The 22586-nt window shown below is 48.2% G+C and overlaps 1 protein-coding gene across 3 annotated transcripts in view; it reads left to right on the top strand.

Annotated features, from left to right (window-relative positions):
• PARP1 (poly(ADP-ribose) polymerase 1) overlaps positions 1-20552 on the top strand; it is a 42077-nt gene extending 21525 nt beyond the window's left edge. For 2 of the 3 annotated variants that reach the window (XM_019659060.1, XM_019659059.1), the window contains exons 9-23: positions 737-877; positions 1584-1829; positions 2179-2247; positions 2498-2630; positions 4460-4655; positions 9372-9500; positions 12482-12565; positions 14075-14197; positions 14755-14883; positions 16155-16253; positions 16721-16873; positions 17831-17958; positions 18732-18793; positions 19375-19489; positions 19749-20552. In XM_019659060.1, the coding sequence (XP_019514605.1) occupies positions 737-877; positions 1584-1829; positions 2179-2247; positions 2498-2630; positions 4460-4655; positions 9372-9500; positions 12482-12565; positions 14075-14197; positions 14755-14883; positions 16155-16253; positions 16721-16873; positions 17831-17958; positions 18732-18793; positions 19375-19489; positions 19749-19830 (1889 nt within the window). In that variant the 3' untranslated portion in view covers positions 19831-20552. Of the gene's footprint in view, positions 1-736; positions 878-1583; positions 1830-2178; positions 2248-2497; positions 2631-4459; positions 4656-9371; positions 9501-12481; positions 12566-14074; positions 14198-14754; positions 14884-16154; positions 16254-16720; positions 16874-17830; positions 17959-18551; positions 18794-19374; positions 19490-19748 lie in introns of those variants that run through there. The other variant, XR_002125820.1, reaches the window with a different exon arrangement.
• The last annotated feature ends 2034 nt before the right edge of the window (positions 20553-22586 follow it).

Raw genomic sequence — 22586 nt, 5'->3', positions numbered from 1 at the left:
GACCATGAGATCAATTTGTATTAGCCTGGCAGGAGAAAAGACCCACTGCCTTTGTTTACTCAGACACGTGGAGGGCTTGCAGAGCCCCTCCCTACAGCATCTCTTGTTCTAGAAATGTAACCAGCACCACATTTCTGTCACCCACAAACAGAAGGCGTACCCCTGTTCCAGTGCTTTCTGGCCTGGGGTCATTGCTGGATGCCTCAAATGCCAGGGTCGTCTTTTTATCTAGAATCAGTTGTCTCAACTCATTGTGATCAAAGCTTTGAGTGACTGTCTATGGACAAGTATAATTTTTTAAATGGGGTTAATTAACAAGTGTTGCATAAGAAATTGCAGCTTGTTTTTAGATGTGAGATGGGAGGAGAAGGATAATAAAAGGAATTGGAAGTTCACGTGAGCTACCCCTTTGCTTCCCGTCCCACTGCCAGCCTCCTGGTCCCTCATCCCCAAATACAGCCTTTCTGTACCCGGGAGTGAGTACAGTTGCAAGTTCTTAGGTGGCAGTTTGCTATTGTATCCTCTGCTTTCCCCCTAGTCTTTTACTTCCGTTTTCATGGACTTCCCCCAGGAGAGGCTGATGGTAGGGGTGCTGAGGCCGGCCAGGGGCCCTGCAGCTAGCTCCGGCTTCTCCCCCACCCCACCCCACCCCCGGGAGCTTGCTGCCTGGCGTCCTGCCCGCCCTCACCTTTCCTGGCGAGCAGCCCCGCCTCACGATTCTGTTCTCCCATCCCAGATAAGCCACTGTCCAACATGAAGATCCTGACCCTTGGGAAGCTCTCCCGGAACAAGGACGAAGTAAAGGCCATGATCGAGAAACTCGGGGGAAAGTTGACAGGGACGGTCAACAAGGCCTCCCTGTGCATCAGTACCAAAAGTGAGTCTGATCAGCTCTGTAAGCCTGAGATGATGCTCTGTCTTGCGATTGTGACGAGGATTAAATGAGGTGAAGTGCTTAACACAGTGACGCACAGATGGCACTCAGAGTACGTGCCTCTTGTCAGCATCATTGCTCTGTTCTATATGAAGGGGAGCGAGATTGGTACCTTGTGCGGCCTCTCTTTTGTAGTATGTACACGTGTCTTCTGTTCCCCGCCAAAAACTAGGCTGCCATTCTCGTCACCTAGCGCTCTCCCATAAGATGTCGGCAGGTTTGCTGCTAAAACAAAAGTTCACAGCTTAAGTGTGTTTGGGAAATGCAGTGAAACAAAGATAAATAGGTTTCTTTGCAGATTTATTTTACTGATGACCAGTATAAGTCTCCAAGACCAGAGAAATAGTATATAGCATGTACTTGACTTCAGGGCCCTTTTTCTGTGGAATGCCTGTTGACATTTTACGTGTTGACATGAATGAGATTTCCGTAGATGGCCCTAACTCATCATACCTTAGAGAAAGAGGAATGTTGCTGATCAGATGATTGTTGAGCTACCCTAAAAGTACTAGATTTGGAAGAAAAGGAGAGCTGTGGGTGATGAAGATTTGGGAAGTACTTAGTACACATGACTCTAGTCATTTGAGATTGAAGTTTAGTTTTAAACTTATTTAACTTTTCTTCTTTTTTTTCTTCCTGATTTGAACAGAGGAGGTAGAAAAGATGAATAAAAAGATGGAGGAAGTAAAAGAGAGCAACATTCGAGTTGTGTCTGAGGATTTCATCCAGGACGTCGCCGGTTCAACCAAGAGCCTTCAGGAGTTGCTCTCAGCCCATATCTTGTCCGCCTGGGGTGCCGAGGTGAAGGCGGAGCCTGTGGAAGTTGTGGCGGCCCCAAAAGGAAAGTCTGGGGCTGCGGTCTCCAAGAAGAGCAAGGGCCCAGTCAAGGAGGAAGGTGAGGCCCCGAGCTGTCCATCCTTGGGGTTCGAGAGCCAGGGGCGCCAGTGGCCCCATTCTGCCCAAGGTTGTGGCCTGTCCCCGGCGGCCGGGTTGACCTATGCAGAGCCTCCCTCGCCCTTTGTGCCCCTGAAATGCTCTGTTGAATGCTGCCCAGACCAGTTTTCTCAATCTTGTTTTCCCTGGGCACAGAATGACAGGTGCTTCGGGGCGGTGGGAGGCAGCACGCAGAGGCCATGTCGGCATATGATGCAAATGAAAGTGACCCACTTGCCTTGCTTCTGCCTGCCTGCCCCTTTTTAATTTATTTTGAATTTAATGCTCACATTTCTCTCTCCCCTTCCAAGGAATCAACAAATCTGAAAAGAGAATGAAATTAACGCTTAAAGGAGGAGCTGCTGTTGATCCTGACTGTGGTAAGCCCACTTGAAGAATGTGAGCAGAGCAGGGCCACGCTCGCCCCAGCTGATTGGAATCCGTGTGGGAGGGGGTCCCACCTTAGCCCTCATGCCTCCTCAGAACACGCGTCTTGTGGGGAACGTCCCGATGGTGGTGTTAGGGTAGCCTAGCAGCTGTGGACCATGGGCCTGTGGACTCCCTTCTCCCTGAGCATACCGGCCCCTCTGTGGCAGAGGAGACTGTAGGACCCCTGCCTCCCCATGACAGGTCTGGAGCACTCTGCACACGTCCTGGAGAAAGGCGGGAAGGTCTTCAGCGCCACCCTTGGCCTAGTGGACATCGTTAAAGGAACCAACTCTTACTACAAGCTGCAGCTCCTGGAGGATGACAAAGAAAGCAGGTATGTTCTTGGACAGCAGTGTTCAAAGGATCTGTGCTCCGTGAAGCGTGCAGACTTGTTTGTGCCATGCTGTCAGCCTCATGAAACCCACATGTTCCCAGTGCCTGGGGGATTCTGTCTTCTCAGAAGAACACGGGGGTATAACAAGGCCTTTTCATGAAAGAGGGAAGACACCATCACCCCCCAGACAGCCTCGCTCTCCTGCAGTGTCACATAATTTCCCAACTCTGTGTAGACACTTCAAGATTATAGGTTATCTGATACCTTTTAAAACTCTTGAAGCAAATAGTTTGGCAAGAACTGAACTTACTCTTTAACGTTACTTCAAACTCCCTGGTTGCTCAAGTTGCTCGGGTTTGCTTTTGGCTATGAGGTGTGTGGAAGGAACTATTACTGAATTCTAAAAGTGAAAAAAACTTTTTTTTTTTTTTAATGACTCATCTGTTAAACTCGACCTTTTCATTTTTAGCACATGAAGTCAGTTACCCATTGGAACTCCAGGGGATCCAAAAAGCTTTACTAGTTGAAAGGCAAACCCCTGTGATAATAGTAGCTCCAGGGAATTAAAGTCAACACTTGGTAAATCAAAGCTAGCCTCAGTTTGTAGCGTGGTCATGATTCAGGCTCTTCTATCTCTTCAGCTTTTCACCAAACCTTTCATTTAACAAGTGACCCTAAAAGAGTATAAAGTATCTGGTTGGCTACTTAAAATATCTGAAGAAATAAATTTTAGCTGTCATTTCGTTTATTAGCTACTCGTCAGAGATTTGAAAGTCAGAAAATGGTTTCTTGTAAAATATACCTTTCCAAAGCTAGATGTATATTGTACTGCAGGTGAAGGAATAGGGGTTTTGTAGAAATATGCAGTGTCAGTCTGTTAAATGACAGGCAATAAGAATAAAAATTTTCCATCACCATAAAAAAAAAAAAGGTATTTTACTAATGATGGTAGATATGTGCATTTTTCTGGTGGCCTAGAAAAGGTTTTTAGAGTGAAAGGTAGTGTGGGCTATTAGGATCGGAAAATTTTTTTCAGGGTAGGTCAGTGTGTGTCTTCCAAACATTTGCAGGGAAGAACCTCAGCAAAGAATGGTTTTGTATGCCTCTGGGCAACAGACCAAAAAGATAGCAGGAAGCCCCAAATTTTCTTTGAACTACGGTTTCACCTTAAAAATGCATCCAAGTCTTGTAGTTGGGTTCCTGATATATATATACTTACTGTGATGTAAAATTTAACTTACCCATTACTTTCACTAAGAAAAATTAACTTACTCAAAGCCAGGCAGCACAGTAATTAGGGTACCCGTCATGTGTGCCCTAGATTGGGATGGAAGCAGATGATAGCCTGGGTCTGAAGGTGGCTAACCCTCCATGTCGCTGTCTCACCCCCTCCCATTTCATCACATCCCACCTTCTGATCTGAACCAAAAGCTCTTTATTATCTTTAGGGTATGTCATTAATGGTTGCAACTCCCTAAGCAAATGATACTTGCTGTATTTCTTTGAGGAGCAGAATTAGGTGTTTTTATGTAAAGGTCCGTAGGCCCCAGGAGTTGCTCCTCAAGCTTAGTTCCCAGGTCCAAACTTTAGCTCTTGTTTGGTACTTTTTGTAGACCATTTGCCGCTATGATTTCAAAGGCGTTCTTTAATTACTTTAAAATAATGTTGTAATTATCAGTTCTTTTTGTTCCTCTGTGTCAATCACCATCATTTTGGGGTGTTTGAAATTCTTTCTCACCCAAGTGGAATGGCAGGGAAGGGAAACTCGTTCTGAAACGTGACTGGCTGACCCACAAATTTATATCTGATGCTCCTCCCCCCCCCCATAGGTATTGGATATTCAGGTCCTGGGGTCGCGTGGGCACGGTGATTGGTAGTAACAAACTGGAGCAGATGCCATCCAAGGAGGATGCCATTGAGCACTTTATGAAGTTATATGAAGAGAAAACCGGAAACGCCTGGCACTCCAAAAACTTCACAAAGTATCCCAAAAAGTTCTACCCCCTGGAGATTGACTATGGACAGGTAATCACTTAATGCTCTTACACCATCTAGTTCTAGTAAAAGGAAGGGACACCATGTTTTTTAAAAAAATTGCCATGGCTCAGATGGCATCACTGGTGAATGCTACCAAGTGTTTAAAAAAATGACACAAGTCCTTCACAGACTCTTCCAAAAAATAGTAGAAGGAACACTTCCCAACTCACATGAGGCCAGTATCACCCTGATAGCAAAGCCAGACAAAGACATCACAGGAAAATTAAAGACCAATATCCCTATAAATATAAATGTAAAACCTTCAACAAAATACTAACAAACTGAATCTATTGGCACATGAGGATTACACACCACAACCAAGCGGGATTTATACCAGGAATGCAAGGTTGGTTCAACATTCAAAAATCAGTGTAATATATGAATAAAATAAAGGCCAAAAGCCACATGATCATCCGAATAGACACAGAAGAGGCATTTAATAAAATGCAACACCCCTCACGAATAAGATCCACACCATGAAGTATGAGGGGGAGCCTTGATGTATTAGCATTTTTAAGACTCAAGTAGGAACAGTTTTTGAAGTTGCTCAAACCCAACAGGGAGTAATTCATAGATTTCCAGATAAGGCTTCTTACCGCAACCTGTGTTTCATCATGGATCATGTGACCTGGTTTATCATCAAGATGGAATTACAGTGATTTTTTTTTTTTTTTTAAGATTTTTATTGGGGAATTGGGGGATGGGAGCAGCGCTGGGGAATTGAGGAAGGGGAACAGACAAGTTGCTGTCCTTTTGTTCTTCAGTCTAGTTGTGGACGACATTGCTTCACTGGCCCAAGTTGGCACCATCATTGCACTCTTCCCGGGCAAGGCAGATCAGTCGCCGGCTTCTGGACGGCCGCTCACTGCGGCTGCTGGCCACTCACACTGGCCGCTGGCTACACACGGTAGCCCATGGCAACCCACTGCAGCAGGGGCTGCAGCCTACGCCGTCACTGGCGACTCATGGCAGCCCAGCTCCAAGTTGAGCTGTTGTTCAGCATCTTAGCTGTAGAGGGCAGTGTCACTGGCCCTCATATGTGGGATCCGAACCAGGGCCCTCTGGTGTCCCAAGCCAGCTCTTAACCAACGCGCCACTCAGCCGGCTCTACAGTGACTTTTGACGTGTTCTGCTAGGTCACAGTTTTTTTGTTTTCATTGAGGTGTAATTGATACATGCCATTTTATTTCAAGTATACGATGTAATGGCTTGATATTTGTAAAAATTGCAGAATCATCACATTAAGTCTAGTAACACCCATCACCACACATAGTTACAGAAATTTGTTTTTTTGTGATGAAAATTTTTAAGATCTACTCTCAGCAACTTCCATATATACACTATGGTGCCGTGAACTGTAGTCGCCGTGCTGTACGTACATCCTCATGGCTTATTTCATAACTGGATGTTTATACCTTTTGAACTGCTTCACTCATTTTGCCCATCTCATCCGCCACTTCCCACTTTTGGCAACTACCAGCCTCTTCTGTGTCTGTGGGCTTGTTTTAGGGCTATAGGGATTTTTTTCCTTGGTATCTTTGGTTTTTGTGTATTTTTAGATTCCATATATAAGTCAGATTATGCAGTATTTGTCTTTCTCTGAGTTACCACTTAGCATAATGCCCTCGAGGTCCATTTACATTGTTGAAAATGGCAAGATTTCATTCTTTTTATGGCTGAATACTATTCCTGTGTATCACATTTTCTTTATCCATTCATCCATCAATGGACACTTAAACGTTGTTTCCATGTCTTGGACTATTGAATATAATGCTGCAATGAGCATGGGGGTGTATATATCTTTTTGAATTAATGTTTCCATTTTCTTCAGATAAATACCCAGAAGTGGAATTGCGGGGTCATAAGGTAGTTCTTTTAATTTTGAGGAACCTCCCCATACTATTTTGCATAGTGGCTGCACCAATTTATTGGGTTGTCGGAAAAGTCATGACGCATTTTTGCAACGACAAACAGAGAAAAAAATACATCATGACTTTTCCGACAACCCAGTACATTCCCACCAACAATGCTCACGGGTTCCCTTTTCTCCACGTCCTCACCAACACTTGTTATCACTTGTCTTTTTGATAATAGCCATTCTAACAGGTATGAGGTGATATTTCATTGTGGATTTGATTTGTATTTCCCTGATGATACGTGATGTTGATCATCTTTTCATGCACCTGTTGGCCATTTGTTGTCTTTTTTGAAAAAATGGGCATTCAAGTCCTCTGTCCATTTTCTAATCAGATTGTTTTTGAGGTCTTTTTGCTGTTGAGTTGTATGAGTGCTTTATGTATTTGGATATTCACCCTTTATCACATATATGATTTGCAGATGTTTTCTTCCATTTGGGAGATTACCTTTTCATTTTGTTGATGGCTTCCTTTGCTGTGCAGATAGGACACAGATTTTAGTCCCAAGTTATTATTTCCTAGTAATTTCCTAAAATCTATATTATATATATTTGTTGCTTGGCCATCTCCCTATGTATGTTACCAGGCAGTGTTCAGTTGTCTTTTGGCTGATACTTTTGTGGCCATTTGCTTTGACAAAATGCTTGCCTTGTCCTTATATGAAAACCTATCACATTTACAGCCAGGGCAAAACATTTATTTTGCAAAATGAAAGAGACTTGTAGTTGGGTACAGGTTTTAATTCCAAATCTTTGAGGGCTAACATGTCTTAAAGGGAGAATTCTCTAGTTACAAAGAGTGTCATAAGCTCTCACCATTAAAAACAATTTAACTCTCGTATAATGTTGTGGTTGAAACCTTGGACTTAGGGTTAGATAGACTTGGCCTGACTTAGCAGTGTCCCCTGCTGAGTTTTCCCATTTCAAAAAAGTTTGAGAAAATTTTGAGAAAGACAAAGGCTCAAAAAATAAAAATTGCCCAGAATTAATCCAGTTAAAATCATGGTACATGCCTTTCCCAGTTTTCTTGCACTTTATAAGCACTTTTCTCCACTATAAAATTAGAATCTTTGTTTACATACTGTGTTGCAATCACCTACCTGCTTTTTGCCTTAATGTACAAGGAGCGTTTCTAGAGCAATGCTGTCCAATAAAAATATGCAACCACATATGCAGTTTAAAATTTTTTATTAGCTACATTTTAATAAGCAAAAGAAATTAATACTAGTAATTTATTTAACCCAGTATATTCAAAATATTATCCTTTCAACATGTCGATATCAACAAAATTATTGAGTTTTGTTTTTTTTTTTAAACTTAAACCTTTGAAATCTGGTGTATTTTTAACCCTTATATAGCACATCTCAATTTAGACGGGCCACATTTCAAAACCAGTGGCTACTCTATTAAACTGCACTGGTCAAGAGCATCATTTCTTAAGGCTGTATTGACTACCCTCCTGTGGGTGGCCATGATTTGTAATTTACCAAACAACACAACACCCCCCTCCCCTCCCCAATTAAGGATTTAGACTATTTCCAGGTATTTGACATTACAATGCTGGTATACATATAAATATACCTCTGTGATTATTACCATTAGAGGTGGAGTTACAGAGTCACAGCATGTGTGCATTTAAATAAGGTGTTTTGGGGCCGGCCGAGTGGCGTGAAGGTTAAGAACTGGCTTGGGATGCCAGAGGGCCCCAGTTCGGATCCCACATGTGAGGGCCAGTGACGCTGCCCTCTAAAAAAACAAACAAACATAAATAAGGTGTTTTGACACATTAATAGTTGGCCCTCGGGTGAAATTATAACCAGATAAGGGTAAGAATGCACTTAAGACACAGTATTCCCACGTTAAGAGTAGCTCCACTGTGATGCTGACAACAGAAGCCGTGAGCACTGACACAGCACAGGTTCCTCTTTGCAGCTTGACTAAGCCAAGCAGATCCCAGGATCAGAGCCCACTGCCGGTCGGTCACTTACCTTCACTGGAAGCAAACACCAAACACTACTGGTTTCTAAGGACACGGATAGAGTCCCTGCCCTATGGGGTTTCAAAGGGCAAGAGTTCAGGCATTCCCAGTGCAGTCAGTGTAGTCTTGACTTAGCCTGGATATTGACCACATAGCAGGGGCAAAGTCTAGTGCTATTAGTTTATTAGGATTTACAATCCCAGGGAGACAGGGTGAGGAGTGGGGGGTGGGGTGTTAAGGGGAGGATGGAGGCTTAATGCTAGGATGCGCTTTAACGCTGTCAAGCCGCCTGGCAGGAAATGGAACTGGTTGCCCGATCCTTTGGGACTACAGAGAAGGCAGTGAACTTAGTCGTTCGTACAGTTGACCCTGGGGTGAGGCAGTGCAAGAGAGTGGGGGGAGAATTTTCCAGCCTACCCTCGGTCCAAGGTTTGCCCTCAAAGCTGTCCAGCACTTCTGGTGTGGGCACAAATAGTCACTGGGCAGGTTCCCATTCAGGGCACCAACAACCCTAGGAAGAGGGGCGATGAGTAGGAAGTGAGGGCCTGAGGGAGGGAGTGGCTGGAGGTCAGCCTTTGCAGAGCTGGGTGTTGCGGTGGCCGCTGGAATAAGAATCTTGGGGGCACAGGAAGTGTGTGATCCCTCTGCAAACTCCCATGCTCCCCTGGCAGGCGCCGCCCATACCTTCTTGATTGATCTCAGCCTTGGCGCTGGTGGCACTGCATCCTCTGTCCTTTATCTGCAGCCCAAACCCCACCACCACTTTGGGTTGCTTAGTTGGGTCACTTACCGATTGTCTTTTTCCCTGAAGGATGAAGAGGCAGTAAAGAAGCTGACAGTAAACCCTGGCACCAAGTCCAAGCTCCCCAAGCCGGTGCAGAACCTCATTAAGATGATCTTTGATGTGGAAAGTATGAAGAAAGCCATGGTGGAGTATGAGGTTATTGTTCTTCATTGTTCTATCTGTGGGCACTTGCTGGGGTTGATGGTTAGAGTGCTCTTGTTGGATGTCAGCGTCTCTTACCTGTTCTTCAGCCTGACGCAGATGCAGGCGTGCTGAGGCCTGGAGTGCCCGCTCTTTTGCGAAGGATCATTGGACTTGCTGTGAAATGTAGGGTGTGTTGTAGAGAGCTGGCCCCTGGGCCCCCAGTCCTTGCACTTTTCCCTTTGTTGCCATGATAGGGTCTGTACACATGCTTCTTTGGTGGCCCAGCCAAACGGGCCAACCAGAGTTGTCCTGGAAGGTCTAGGACGTAACCCGCTTCCATTAAAACCCGCAAACAGCACTGACAGAAGTGCAGAGAATGGCTGACACTTGCTTCATCGGCTAAAATTCATGCCAGCTGTTTTTAAAAAGAGGCTGGGCACAGGGCTGGGTGGGGATGGTGGTGGGGTTCATGCCGCTCCCCCTGCCCAGGGCAGAATGGCAGGGACTGCGGCTGAGGCCCGGCTGTCTGCACTCTTCCCCTGGACGATGAGTGCAGAAGGGCCCCTGTTCTCGCAGCCCGTGGCGTCAGGCTCTTGAGTGCTGAGCCTCGGGGCCCTCAGAGCAGAGGTGGTCCAGGCGCTGGCAGTGTCTGCCCGGCAGACACACCCACCCTTCTTCCCCAGCCCCGCAGCCCAGAAGCCTCAGGCTGCTCCTAACAAGCAGGGACCGGCAGAGGGCAAGAGTTGGGATGGACCTTGGCCATTCCGCCCTCTCTGAGGGCTTTCTCCCTCCCTGCTGCTTCCCAGGCCCTTCCAGGAAGCTACCGGCCAACACAGGGGCACACCTGGGTGGTCTAAATCACTGGCAGCCTCTCCCTCCTCATCCCCATGTCTCCGTCTAGAGCTCAGCCTGGCAGGACGGCTCAGGGCCCAGGTGTTGTTAGAGGGCAGTGTTGAGTGACATCCTTTTGGAAAATGGCCAGCCTTGTGCGTCTTGTTCAAACAGATACGTAATCTGACTAGTTCGAACAACTTGGGGGTGGGCTCACCAAGAATGTGGGCACATGAGAAAGAGGGTGAGAAATGTGCTAGAGAGGCATTCCATTCTGTTAATGCTTTAAAAGAAGTGGCCCACATGTCATTCCGTTTCCTATACTGATATTCATATGACTTAGTTCTCAGCTCTCACCAGACCCAAGCCTGTTTCTGTGAAATGACGTTTTGATGTCGTTTTTTACTCAGACAAGTAACTCTTTTACAAGAGGAGAGGGCTGGGGCTCTGCTGCTGAGACAGGCTGCAATGTGGCCTGTGGGAAGTGGGGTGCCAGCTTCTAGGCTAACGGGGTCGACATGGGGTTGGGGGACAGGTGGCTTAGTAACCATGGTAACCCTAGGAGCTTTATCCCCAGCAGGGGAACCTGGCACTCCCTATATGATGAAGTGAATCCTGAACCGAGAGCCAGCCTGTGGTGCCAGGGTGGTGGGGTGAAGGGGCATTGCTGCGTCCAGATCCTGGGCTATGGCCCTAGAAGCCTCCCTTTGCTGCAGTGTGGTTTCCGGGCCCCCAGCTATCTCTCCAGCTTTTCACATTCTCCCTAAACTAAGCTGCTTGGAGCCGCTGCCCTGCCCCAGCCAGGAGGGCTGTCTTTACCTGGAGTTTCTTTTCGGGGGGGGGGGCTCTTGTTCTTGTGGCACGTGTGTGCAGTTTGAGGGTACAGGTTAGAGAGACCAGGTCTTTTTAAATAAATGCCAAAATGACATAGCCTGGGGATAGGAATATTGCTCCTTGCAGGGTGCCTGCTCTCGCTCTGGTCATGCTTGGTCCAAACAGCTTTTTGAGTTCCTCCTTTAGAACTGCTTTCAGAGCCAATTGATAATTCATACGAAAAGTCTCTGTTCTCTTTTATTGTACTTTGTTCTCGGTTCAAGATAGATTCTCCTCCTTCTTCCCCAGAGTTAGCTCCAACTGTGTAACTCCTCTCAAAACCAGACCTCCCCTCAGGATGGACAGTATTGGGGGTACAGAGATGTGGGTATGCCACAGCTTATAGTTGTTACCAGATGCTGTTGCTGCTGAGCCCTGATCGGTGCCTGAGGAACTATGAGCACTTTCACGGCTTATTTAATTTGAGAAACGGTGGTCCCGTTTCTCAAATGCCTGTTCAGCTCCATCTTGGTGCCAGGCACTGCAGGTGCTGGGGATGCAAAGATGGGTAAGGTACAGTCCCAGGCCCGGAGCTCAGAACGGTCCACTGGGAATAGCTCCGGAGACGGCGTCTCAGAATACGGAGAATGGGGTCCGCTGGTACACAGGCGGGTGAGGAGGCCAAGTGAGCAGTACAGGGCCTGCGTGCCCTTTGAGATATGTGGCCCCTTTTTACAGACGGGAAACCAAGGCTGAGAAGTGGATGCACCACTGTAAGCCATGTCCATGCCTTCTTGCCACAAAACTAATGCTTTTTTCCGCTATAGCTCATCAACTCTATTGCAGGTAGTTCCCAAGGTGTTGTAAGCAGTAGCAGTACTACTGTTTACCCTTTTGGAGCGACTGATTTGAAAGGGACATTATCGACGACTTCATATAACTATGTATGTTCAGGAGCATGTTCTTTTAAAGAAAATTTTCACCACTTTATGGTCCTTGTTTTCCATCTGGGAACTGCCTTGGCTCTGAGCCCCCAGAAAAAGGCACCTGAGTTCAACGCCATTCTTACTTTGGAATTAGGTGGGAATTACGCTGTATCTTCTCCCAGAAGTGCTGGGCTAGTTCACATGGGACTATCCCGGCCATGTGTAAAGTCTCACAGACTCTTCCCCTGCAGTGGGGACCGCAGAGTCTGTGGAGTTGGGTCCCTGCCTCTTCCCAGGAAGACCAGGCAGCCATCCGACTGCTTCCATCAGGGCCCAGGATGCCCGAGGGGCCCTCGGTCCAGCTCTCCGTCGTCACACTGCACAGTGTCCACCCTTCAAAGGGGAAACCCCCTATCTCCTCAGATTGACCTTCAGAAGATGCCGCTGGGGAAGCTGAGCAAAAGGCAGATCCAGGCCGCGTACTCCATCCTCAGTGAGGTCCAGCAGGTAAGCGAGCGCTGACCCTGCCCTGTCCCAGCTGCCTGGTGGGTCCCCGGGCTGACCGCTCGTCCAGGGGGTGCAGCAGTACGTTTCCTGAAGGTTAATGAAAGAGACAGATACTGAGCCACAATTCGTGATTTAGATTTTTTTCACTTCAAGTATGACAAGTGAAGGTGACAAGCCTCCTAAGAAAAGATGGTCGTCACAAAACCGATGAATTAGCATCATTTTCAATGATCAGATATATAATAAACTCCCTATAAACTTGGTGAGGAATTCGGTTCTCCTGCCTCATAAAAATGCTCTGATTTTGTTTTGTGTTCCTTAAGAATGAGGCTAAAATTATTTTTGCAGTTACTAGAAAGTCATCAAGTAGAAAGCTAAGTAACGTCGGACTTCCATTCATGTTCGTTCAACATCAGCTTACCTCCAAGGTTCCCCCAACCCCGAAGCTTTCAAGCTCTGCCCTGGAGGGTTCTGCTTGTACTTGGGGGTGGGGTGCAGGCTTGGCTTGTGAAAGAAGAAAAGCATGAAGGAAACTGAAGTGGGGCTGGGAAAGGGGACTTGCTGATGATCTGGAGAAGAGGCCCTGAAATGTAACAGCTAACTCACAGAGAGCTGGTCCCGAGAAGTGACCTCTCTTCACGTTACCCACTGGCTGAGACATGAAAGGCTTTCGTCATCCCAAGCTCTTCCCTGTTCCACAGTCCCCACGTGGAAAGGCTGGGACAGTGTCCTCACTCATTGCACAGAGCAGACTGCAGCAGACAAAAGTTTTATGACTTGGAGAAGCCAGTGTCCCAGTGAGAAGCAGACTTGGAGCTTCGGGCGCAGTGTGCCAACTCACTGCCCCTCAACCATCCTTGGTCACCTGGGGTACCTGCCACGTGTGCAGCATCCTGTGGCCCAGCTCCTCCATCTCTGTGCATCTATCGAGCACCTTTTGCATATGGAGCACTCACTGATGGGCATTGTGGCAGAAAGGGGAGCTTAGTCCTTCTGGGTCTGGCCTCCTGGACCTCCAGGTGCAGTAAAAGAGTTCCCTGCCTTAAAGATGGCGTTCAGTGAATGAAAGGGGCCGGGTTGAATTTCACAGCAATTGGTTTTTTTCCCTTTTAACATTTTATTATGAAAAGTTTTCAAACATACTACAAAAAGTTAAAAGACGTTTACAATTCCCATGAGCCCACCAGCTAGATGCTACAAATAACATTATGCACAGTAGCAGGGGTTGTTACAGCTCTTTGTACAAATGAAATTTTATATGTGAAGCTGATTGTGTGCTGAGCCCTTCAGTTTGAGGGTTGGCATCCTACCACTGCAGGGTGGCGTGACACCAGCAGGAAGGTGGTCTTCTTGGACATGCACCCGCGTTTCCTGGCTCATGCACACACGAGGCTACCTAGGGACTCTGCTGCAGCACCCCCCTTCTAGAGGAGAAAGCCAGGCCAAGTGCTTGCTGGGGGCTCAGAGCTGCTGCCTCAGCCTGTGTTCCCTCTGTCCCCTCCCCTAAAGGCGGTGTCGCAGGGCAGCAGTGACTCCCAGATCCTGGATCTCTCGAATCGCTTCTACACCCTGATCCCCCACGACTTCGGGATGAAGAAGCCTCCGCTCCTCAACAACACGGACAGTGTGCAGGTAGCACGCAGATCCAGGAGGGAGCCTGGGTCTGCAGGGCTGTGGTGCCAGGCAGGGTGTTGCCCCCTCCCTGAGGGCAGGGGCCAGTGCTGGGAGGGCCGCCTCCGTGCCGTCGTTTTGAATGTCTACCCACATTGGTGGAGACAGACCGCCGGCAGAACAGATGGATTTTCCTCCCTTGTTCCTACCACACCCGTCTGGGGAAAAGAGCCTCTCCTACCAGTGTCTTCCTCCCCGGTTTGCCTCCCTGCCTCACAGGGCAGCCAGCGATAGGTCCCCGCCTGTCACGAGTGTGTACAATCGGAAAGATGGGTCTTACCCACAGCCCCGTGGCTTCCACCTTTCCCCTCCCCCAGGGAGCGAGCCCTCCTTAGCATCCAAGAAATCCTCAGCAGCATTCACTCTGAACTATGGACGATAGGCTGTCCCCAGTCAGCTGAGAGGTACCCCCTTCACTGGCCATTTGGGCCGTCGTCTACATGTAGGTTTTCTGTGCCAAGATGGTGAATCTTTTCTCCGAACCTTGGTACCTAGCTCGTTTTTCTTTGTTCCCCCAGGCCAAGGTGGAAATGCTGGACAACCTGCTGGACATCGAGGTGGCCTACAGTCTGCTCAGGGGTGGGTCTGATGATAGCAGCAAGGACCCCATCGATGTGAACTATGAGAAACTCAAAACTGACATTAAGGTAACGGCCCGCCCTTTCCAAAGCATCCTGACCACTTACCCCACAAGCTGTGGTCCCCAGACTTGGCCCAGACCTTGCTGCTGGTGGTCCTTTCACCTGTAAATGAGCATCTTGTGTGCGAGGGGACTTCCGAGCCAGGGCCTCGGTTTGGTGTAGACACTGGTTTTTGAGGGGCCTTACAGAAAGAAAGGTCTTTTTCCTTAATCTCTGTTTTCAGAGACTGTTAGGACATAAGCCTTACCTAGAAGGTATGTTCTGGTATCCCATTTCCGAAGTGGAAATGCCTGATGGCAGCTTTAATAAAAACACGATGCCTGAATTTGTACTCTCCAGTTGAAGTGGCCGTGTTGGCACACAGGCCTTCAACTTCAGTATGTTGGAGACTCGGGCAGAAATCACCCTGCTGAAGCCAAACAGAGAAGGAATGTTTGCCTCAGCGCCTAGCTTGCCCTGACCTTGCGCTTGGTCTCCTCTCCCATGTGCCTCCCTGCTGCATTACAGGGCTCAGGTCCACTAGGGCCTGGCCAGCCTGGTATGGTGGGGACATTGCTAAAGAGCCCTTACCGCTTGCTTAGGAGGAAGCATCGATCTGAGGGTCCCAGCAGGGTGACACCAGTGTCACTTGTTTTGCCCCTGGGGACCTGCGATGGGAATGCTGCGAGACTGGTTTTTGTGAAGGGGTTGTTCCTGTCGCCATTTTCAATTCTGAAGCCTTATAATTAAGAGGCTATGAGGAAGAGCAGAATTCCTGGGTTTTCTGAACTCTGGGTAAGACCATAAGAGCACAACATCATAGCCTTTCCCCGGACACACACATGCTTGTTGAGCACCGATTACATTAACTAGTTGACAGGTAGTGGGCAGATGCTCGGAGCCACAACAGATGGAGCCTTCATCCCCACCCTCAAAACCCCTACAGTTGAGCGGACCTTTGCCGCTTTTGATCGCAAGTCTTGGCTGTGGGGCGTCTCCTGGCCCACCTGTTCTAACTCCTTGAACTGGACTGTTACCTGGGAGCCAGCTTCTTGTTCTGGGGGCTCCCCGTTCACAGTGAGCCCCAAAATTCTAGCTTTCCTGATACCCCAAAGAAGTGGGACTGCTGACCTGTGATCTCCGCAGCTGTGGGGTGTGGGACCTGGGCGCTCGGTCCCACCTGGGCTCTCCGAGGGCCGTGGTGTGATCTGTGCATCAGCTGAGCCTGTGACTGTTCTTCCCACCTCTGTGTGGCTCTCTGGGGCTTTCCTTACTCTAATTCCAAGATCCCCTTCTAGGTGGTGGACAAAGATTCCGAGGAAGCTGAGATCATCAGGAAATACGTTAAGAACACTCATGCATCCACACACAATGCATATGACTTGAAAGTCGTCGAAGTAAGAGTCTCGTCTCCCTCTGTCCCCTTATGGCCTGCCGGCTCTTCCCGCCATTCCTCCAACCTGGGTAGAAAAGAGCAGTTTACTTTGCTTGAAATAACCAGTGGAAGTGACTCGTTTGTTGAGCAGAAAAATGAGTAGTCTCATGATTGGGGGGTAGCTTTTTATCCTGTTTTAAAGGAAATTTTCTAACCCAAAACTTAGTTTCAGAATCAGAAAATATTATCGGCGATCCCAAATGGAGTGCCTCAGGTGTGCATCTGCTGCACGGAGTATTCATTTTAGCCGCTAGTCTCTGCTAGATGGCACCTTGAGTAGGCAGGTTGCTCCAGCCCTGGTTGAATCACCTCACATGTTCCTCGATCTGCTAAGTTTCCTAGCTCTGGGGACAAGTGGTCAGTCCTCCTGTGTCTTGACTAGAGTAACATGGCTTCTTTCGTCTCTCCTTTACCCAACACTCTGACCAGATCTTTAAGATAGAACGCGAAGGAGAGAGCCAGCGCTACAAGCCGTTCAAGCAGCTGCATAACCGAAGGTTGCTGTGGCATGGGTCCAGGACCACCAACTTTGCTGGAATCCTGTCCCAGGGTCTCCGGATCGCCCCACCTGAAGCACCTGTGGTAGGTGCCTGGCCTGGGGGTCGCAGGGCGGGCGGTACCTGTCTCTGCAGTCGGCTCCATAGAGAGCTTTAGACACTTAGGTGAGAAGTGCATGTGCCACAGTGAACGAGGGGCCTTGGCACGGCTATGGCTGACAGGTGGCTTTGCCGGACATTCCTCACCAGGCACTCGGCACAGCCCCCAGGTAGTGTCCTCACCCTCGTTCTGACCCAAACTGGCAGTGGGGTGGCTGCACATGTATGGAGCATAGTTTCGGGAACAAAAGAAGTGAAATGACTAGACTGTTCCGTGAATGCTGATTGGGGTGTTGACATGCAAAGAGCAGACTTTGGCCTCGGGCCAAGCTGAGTTCCCACCTGCCTCTACCACCTCCCAGCCGGGTAACCTCCATGAGCTCCAGTGTCTTCCTCAGGAAAATACAGTAATAAATGAGCAAAGCCCTGTCCAGATACGTCACCTGCTGGACTACTGAAGTGACCAGGGGACAGGAACTTAGAGGGGGTCTTCCAAGCTTCTCATTTTACGATTGTGAAAAGTGCAGCAGCATGCGGCTTGGGCAAATGGCCTAACCTCTCTGAACCTCGTGTTTCATTTACAAAAGGGCATAAAAATAATAGCCCACGTTTGTTGGGTGTTTACGTGTGCCAGGCACTAGTTTAAGTAGCGTTTTTAATTCATTTAATTTTCACAACAGCCCCATGAGGTTCTTTACCCCAGTTCAGCGAAGGAGAAAGTGGGGGCCAGAGAGATTTCAGTACTTCTTGCAGCCCCTGGGCACCTGGCAGACCTGGCTGGGAGCTGAGGCCTCGATGGCCCTGCCAGGGGTGTTGTGAGAATGGAAAGTGGCTATCGCAGCACTTAGCTTGGTGCCTGGCTCACCATCAGTGCTCAGTAAGTAGGTGGTGCTGCTAACTTCCCATTAGAAGGTTTCCAACTGTCGCTTTTCCAACCCTCCAGACAGGCTACATGTTTGGTAAAGGGATCTATTTTGCTGACATGGTCTCCAAGAGTGCCAACTACTGCCACACATCTCAGGGAGACCCAATAGGCTTAATCCTGTTGGGAGAAGTTGCCCTTGGGAACATGTGAGTACGCCTGGCTTCGGGGCTGGTGGCATTTGATGGGGATGGAAGGGGTAAGCTGTAGGAAGGAGAACTCTCCTTGGCTGGAAAGGGACCCTGGAAATCCCCCTCCACAATTGCAGGACCCCGCCAGTTAGGTGATGGGTGGCAGAAACCAATTCAAGTTACGTGAACAGGACACAAGATTGCGTCACCAAACCCAAGGACAGGAATACAGCCAGGCCTCGAGGACTTGTAGTGCCCATTCTTTCTGGGGACTGGGAAGCAGAGAGATTGACTTGCATGAAGGATGGTTACCCCATAGCCCCCCTCCCCCCGGTGATGTTTAGATTTTCTGTTTGAGACCAACTCATATCGAACTGGAGTCTTAATCCCAGTTCCAAATACCCCACAGAGAAAATCCGATTGGTCCAGCTTGGATTGGGTCCACATTGGTCCTGTCAACGGCAACCCAAAATATAGGGTTATGTAATAGACCAGGGATCCGGGGGTCATGGACCGGACAGAAACTTCTAGAGCAGCCGGCCACAGCTCTTAAACTGGACCTTTCCTTGAAAGTGGCCCCAGAGCAGTGATCTTTGGCACCCTGTGTTCAGAAAGAGCCGCACCTTCAGTGTCTGAAGCCAGAATGGGAGGGAACTCCCAGCAGTGACAATAGACGGGGTTCTCCAGTGTTTCGCTCCTCCTCGCACTTGACCTTGTTCCGGGAACCAGACTGTTGGTTTGCAAGCCCTGTGTCCCCGGAGGCCCTTCTGAGACTGTCCTCTCTTGAACAGGTATGAACTGAAGCATGCTTCCCACATTACCAAGTTACCCAAGGGCAAGCACAGTGTCAAAGGTAACGTGTTCCAAAGCCGTGCCACAACCCGAGACACCCTGGACCACACAGGGAGGGAGCCCTCTTTCCCCAAAAGGCTGCATTCCTGTGGCTAGGTGTCAGACAGCCGGAGGTCTATTTAAAAAACACTTGATCTCTGGCCTCAGCTAGTGTCACATGCCACAGGGGAGCTTTGATTTGCACAACAGTAACCAGGTGCATTGGCATTGGGTCTTAGCTCCAGCGTTGAGGGACCTCTCAGGACCTGATGGCACCTGGGGCGCCTTGGATTGCTGGAGCTCATAGCACCTGATGAGTTAGGAGCCCCGACTGCCTGGTTGACATGACCGCTTTGAAATTCTGCCCAGCAGAAATACAGTCCTGGAATGGGGCGCTACAGTTCTTATTGTAAAATCGGTTATGGCTGGTGCCCCGGGAACCTGATTTACAGCTTAGTTTTATATCTGGAGGAAGGGTGGAGTATAGAACTTGTGCGTCTTTATAATGAACACACAGACCTAACATAAGTGGACCTCATCACCCCGGGACGTTTTCAACGTCTCTTCTCACAGGCCATCTCCCTCGTGCCTTTTGTTTTGCAGGTTTGGGCGAAACTACCCCTGACCCTTCAGCCAGTGTTACCTTGGATGGTGTAGAGGTTCCTCTCGGGACTGGGATTTCCTCTGGTATAAACGACACGTGTCTGCTGTATAACGAGTATCCTTTCATGAGCGGGCTGTGTGAGCTGGAAGGGACGTTCTAGGGCTGTCCAATCACTTCAGTGCAGCCAGCAATGTGGGGTGGACTGGTGAGAGACTGCCCTATACTCATGGAGAGTGTTTCCCTTGACTGGGCAAGAGACCGGACACCCTACCTGTCTGTATAAGCCCGGTTTACAGGGTGCGACCAGTGCACAGCATCCTGCGTGCACTTGCCATCATGAAACCGTTTGCTCCTTGACACGCTTCCCCTCCAGGTACATCGTCTACGATATTGCTCAGGTAAATCTGAAGTATCTGCTGAAGCTGAAATTCAACTTCAAGACGTCCCTGTGGTGAACTGAGGCGTGGCCGAGGCGTGGTCCAGTGACTGGTATGAATCTGCCCAGCGTGCTTTTCACTGACTGACCAGGCAGAGACCTCAGCTGGGTTGCCGAGGGATAGTACCTCACTGACTCTCTAGCAAGATTTGAACACCTAGTCACACGTTAAACAAGTTTTTCCAACTTTTCAAATCCATTGTTTTTGTTGATTTTGGGGGATGGGGGTTATTCAGGAATTTTTTTTTTTTCCTACCAGCCCTAACCCTGGTGGGTACAACTGACAATAGAAGAAATGCTGGAAAGAGATTGGTTTTTGTTTTTGTTTTTGCCTTGTCTAGACTAGTCCTATGGAAAGAACCAAGCCACGTTAAAACTTCTGCTTTACTGGTTTCTCCAGGGAAGGAAAAAAGAGTCTTCCACCCTTATTTCTAAGTGTTCATCTTTAGCGTGGTTTCAGAAAAATGTTAAGCATTTATTTTGAGGTAAAAATAAAAACTAATTTCATACTATTTAGATTTTCTTTTTTATTTTGCCTTTATTTGTCATCCTTTTAGCTTTCTTTTTTCTTGTTTTCTTTTTTTTGGTGAGAGGTGTGGGGAGGCCAAAAAGAAGAGGAGAGGCGCATCGTTAACAATTTCTCGTACTTATTTAAAAAAACGCGCTTTCCTTTTCTAAGAGACTCGAATGTGGAAAGGCAGAATGTGTCGTCTAGTCAATTAAAAGCTGCATTTGAAATTCTCAACTTTCCTATGAGCAATCTTGTCTTCCAAATTAAAACTATATCACTGATACACCCAAGGGTAACAGTAATTCTCAATTCACATGGCTTCTGTATTTGTGTGTTGTGTGTTTGGTCTCATTCTGACTACAGACCTGGTTAATGTTCACGGCGCAGGGTCCACAAAGACAGCAGGAGCTGCTTGTGCCTGTGTCTGTGAAACCCCAGAATGTGCCAGGCCGCAGACAGGGCATCGCCCCATCTGAGGGGCAGGAAACCAGACACCAGACGTAGGAAGACAATCCACTTTAGCTTATCCCATCCACTGTGGTGCGAAACTCATGGCAGCATATCATTCTTTTCGATGGTAGTGGTTCACACACACCACGTGGGCTTGTAGTGCTGCTGTGTTTTTGAGAATGGTGCTTAACGTGTTTACATTTAAGCTCCCTGAAAGCCCAATGGTGTCTTAGGGCACTTCTGGCCTTTTATAGAAGGAGATTAGGACGTGTGGACCAGAAGGTGAGGTCACAAGGAAGAGAAGGCAGCAAAGCGAGCCATTGTCTCCAACCCAAAAGTTCCCCTGAGTTTTTTGGTGAGGAGATAAAGAACAGGCATCATTCAAGACGGGAAAGAAGAAAACACTTGAGTTCTCTCTGAGCTGAGCTGCACTGAAGTGACCATAATAACAGGTACAGTTTCTGAACTGTGGCTCTGTCCCGTAGGAGCTGTGTTTGTGACTTGATGCTGTTAACAAACTGAGGGCCATACAAACCCAAGTTAAGGCGTTATTTTTCAGATACGGCAACGCAGCTAATCGGCTTGGTAAGAGTGGAGACCTTGTCTTTCCCAGTGTCCTTAACTTGATGAGAGTCCTTAGCCTTTAAGCCAAGACCCCCTCTCCTGATTAGCCATTCATTCAGTAAGGCTGCTTGGGATTCTCAATATTCTGTATTTGCCTTTTTTATCAGCACTGAGAAAGGCAGTTACCCTCTCAGTACCTGATTAAACAAAGTATTTTTAGGTTGGAGTGATTGCTTAATGAGTTCCCTGTAATCAAAACTGATTTCTCAAAGAGAGATTCACATTTCTGGCTCCATATTTTTCTTCTAAAAGAGGGACGCTACCATATTATGTTTCAGTCATCACGTCTTAAGTTTTCGTTCTTCACTTTGAGAAAATTAAAGTCCTATCCCTGGGTACTGCTGTAATGCATGCAGTTAATTTAAACATGTAAAAACAACTCAGCACAGAAACACATTGTGTGCTACGTGAGCAGAGGTGCTGCCCTCCGCCTCCTCGGGAGCTGCCGCCCTCCTGCCTGTGTGCCTGGAAGTGCCCTTGGCCACATAGCCTGGCTCACATTTCAGACCACACTGTCCCTCACAGTGGCCCTGCGCCTGGTTGTATGTGCTCCAGGCAGAAGCACCACACATCCCTTCAGTGCTAACCGATGGGTTTCCACTGGCAGTTCTCCTGCTGGCTTGTGGTGTGCTTGGTGTTTTGGAGGGGAGAAGCAGCTCCTTCAACAGCCCAGAGCATTCTGCAGAGCTGCTGTAGTAGGGAGATTTGTCTGCAACTTCCCCTTGGGGTGCACCTCAGCACTGCTTTTAGGCAGCCCCCTGAATGAAGTCCAGCGGTAGCCGGGCCCCTGGTGTGTGCATAGTGCATGTCCTGTGTGTCAGGTGTTCACTCCGACAGCCTGTGAGGTGCGTGCATAGTGCGTCCTCTGTGTCAGGTGTTCACACCGAAAGCCTATGAGGTGTGTGCTGTGTGTGTCAGGTGTTCATGCTGACAGCGTGTGAGTTCCGTGCATAGTGCATGCTCTCGGTGCCAGTCCACCACTGTCATGGCCTGCACAGTCCTTTTTTTTTTTTTTAAGATTTTTATTATTAGGGAATTGGGGGGATGGGAACAGTGCTGGGGAATTGGGGGAAGGGGAACAGACAAGTTGCTGTTGCTTTGTTCTTCAGTCTAGTTGTGGAGGACGTTGCTTCACTGGCCCAAGTTGGCACCATCATTGCACTCTTCCCAGGCGAGGCAGATCAGTCGCC

This window comes from Hipposideros armiger, unplaced genomic scaffold, assembly GCF_001890085.2.
Source record: "Hipposideros armiger isolate ML-2016 unplaced genomic scaffold, ASM189008v1 scaffold_293, whole genome shotgun sequence".
NCBI lineage: Eukaryota > Metazoa > Chordata > Mammalia > Chiroptera > Hipposideridae > Hipposideros > Hipposideros armiger.
The sequence above is the reverse complement of the archived record's forward strand: the minus strand, read 5'-3'. Positions and strand labels throughout refer to the sequence as shown.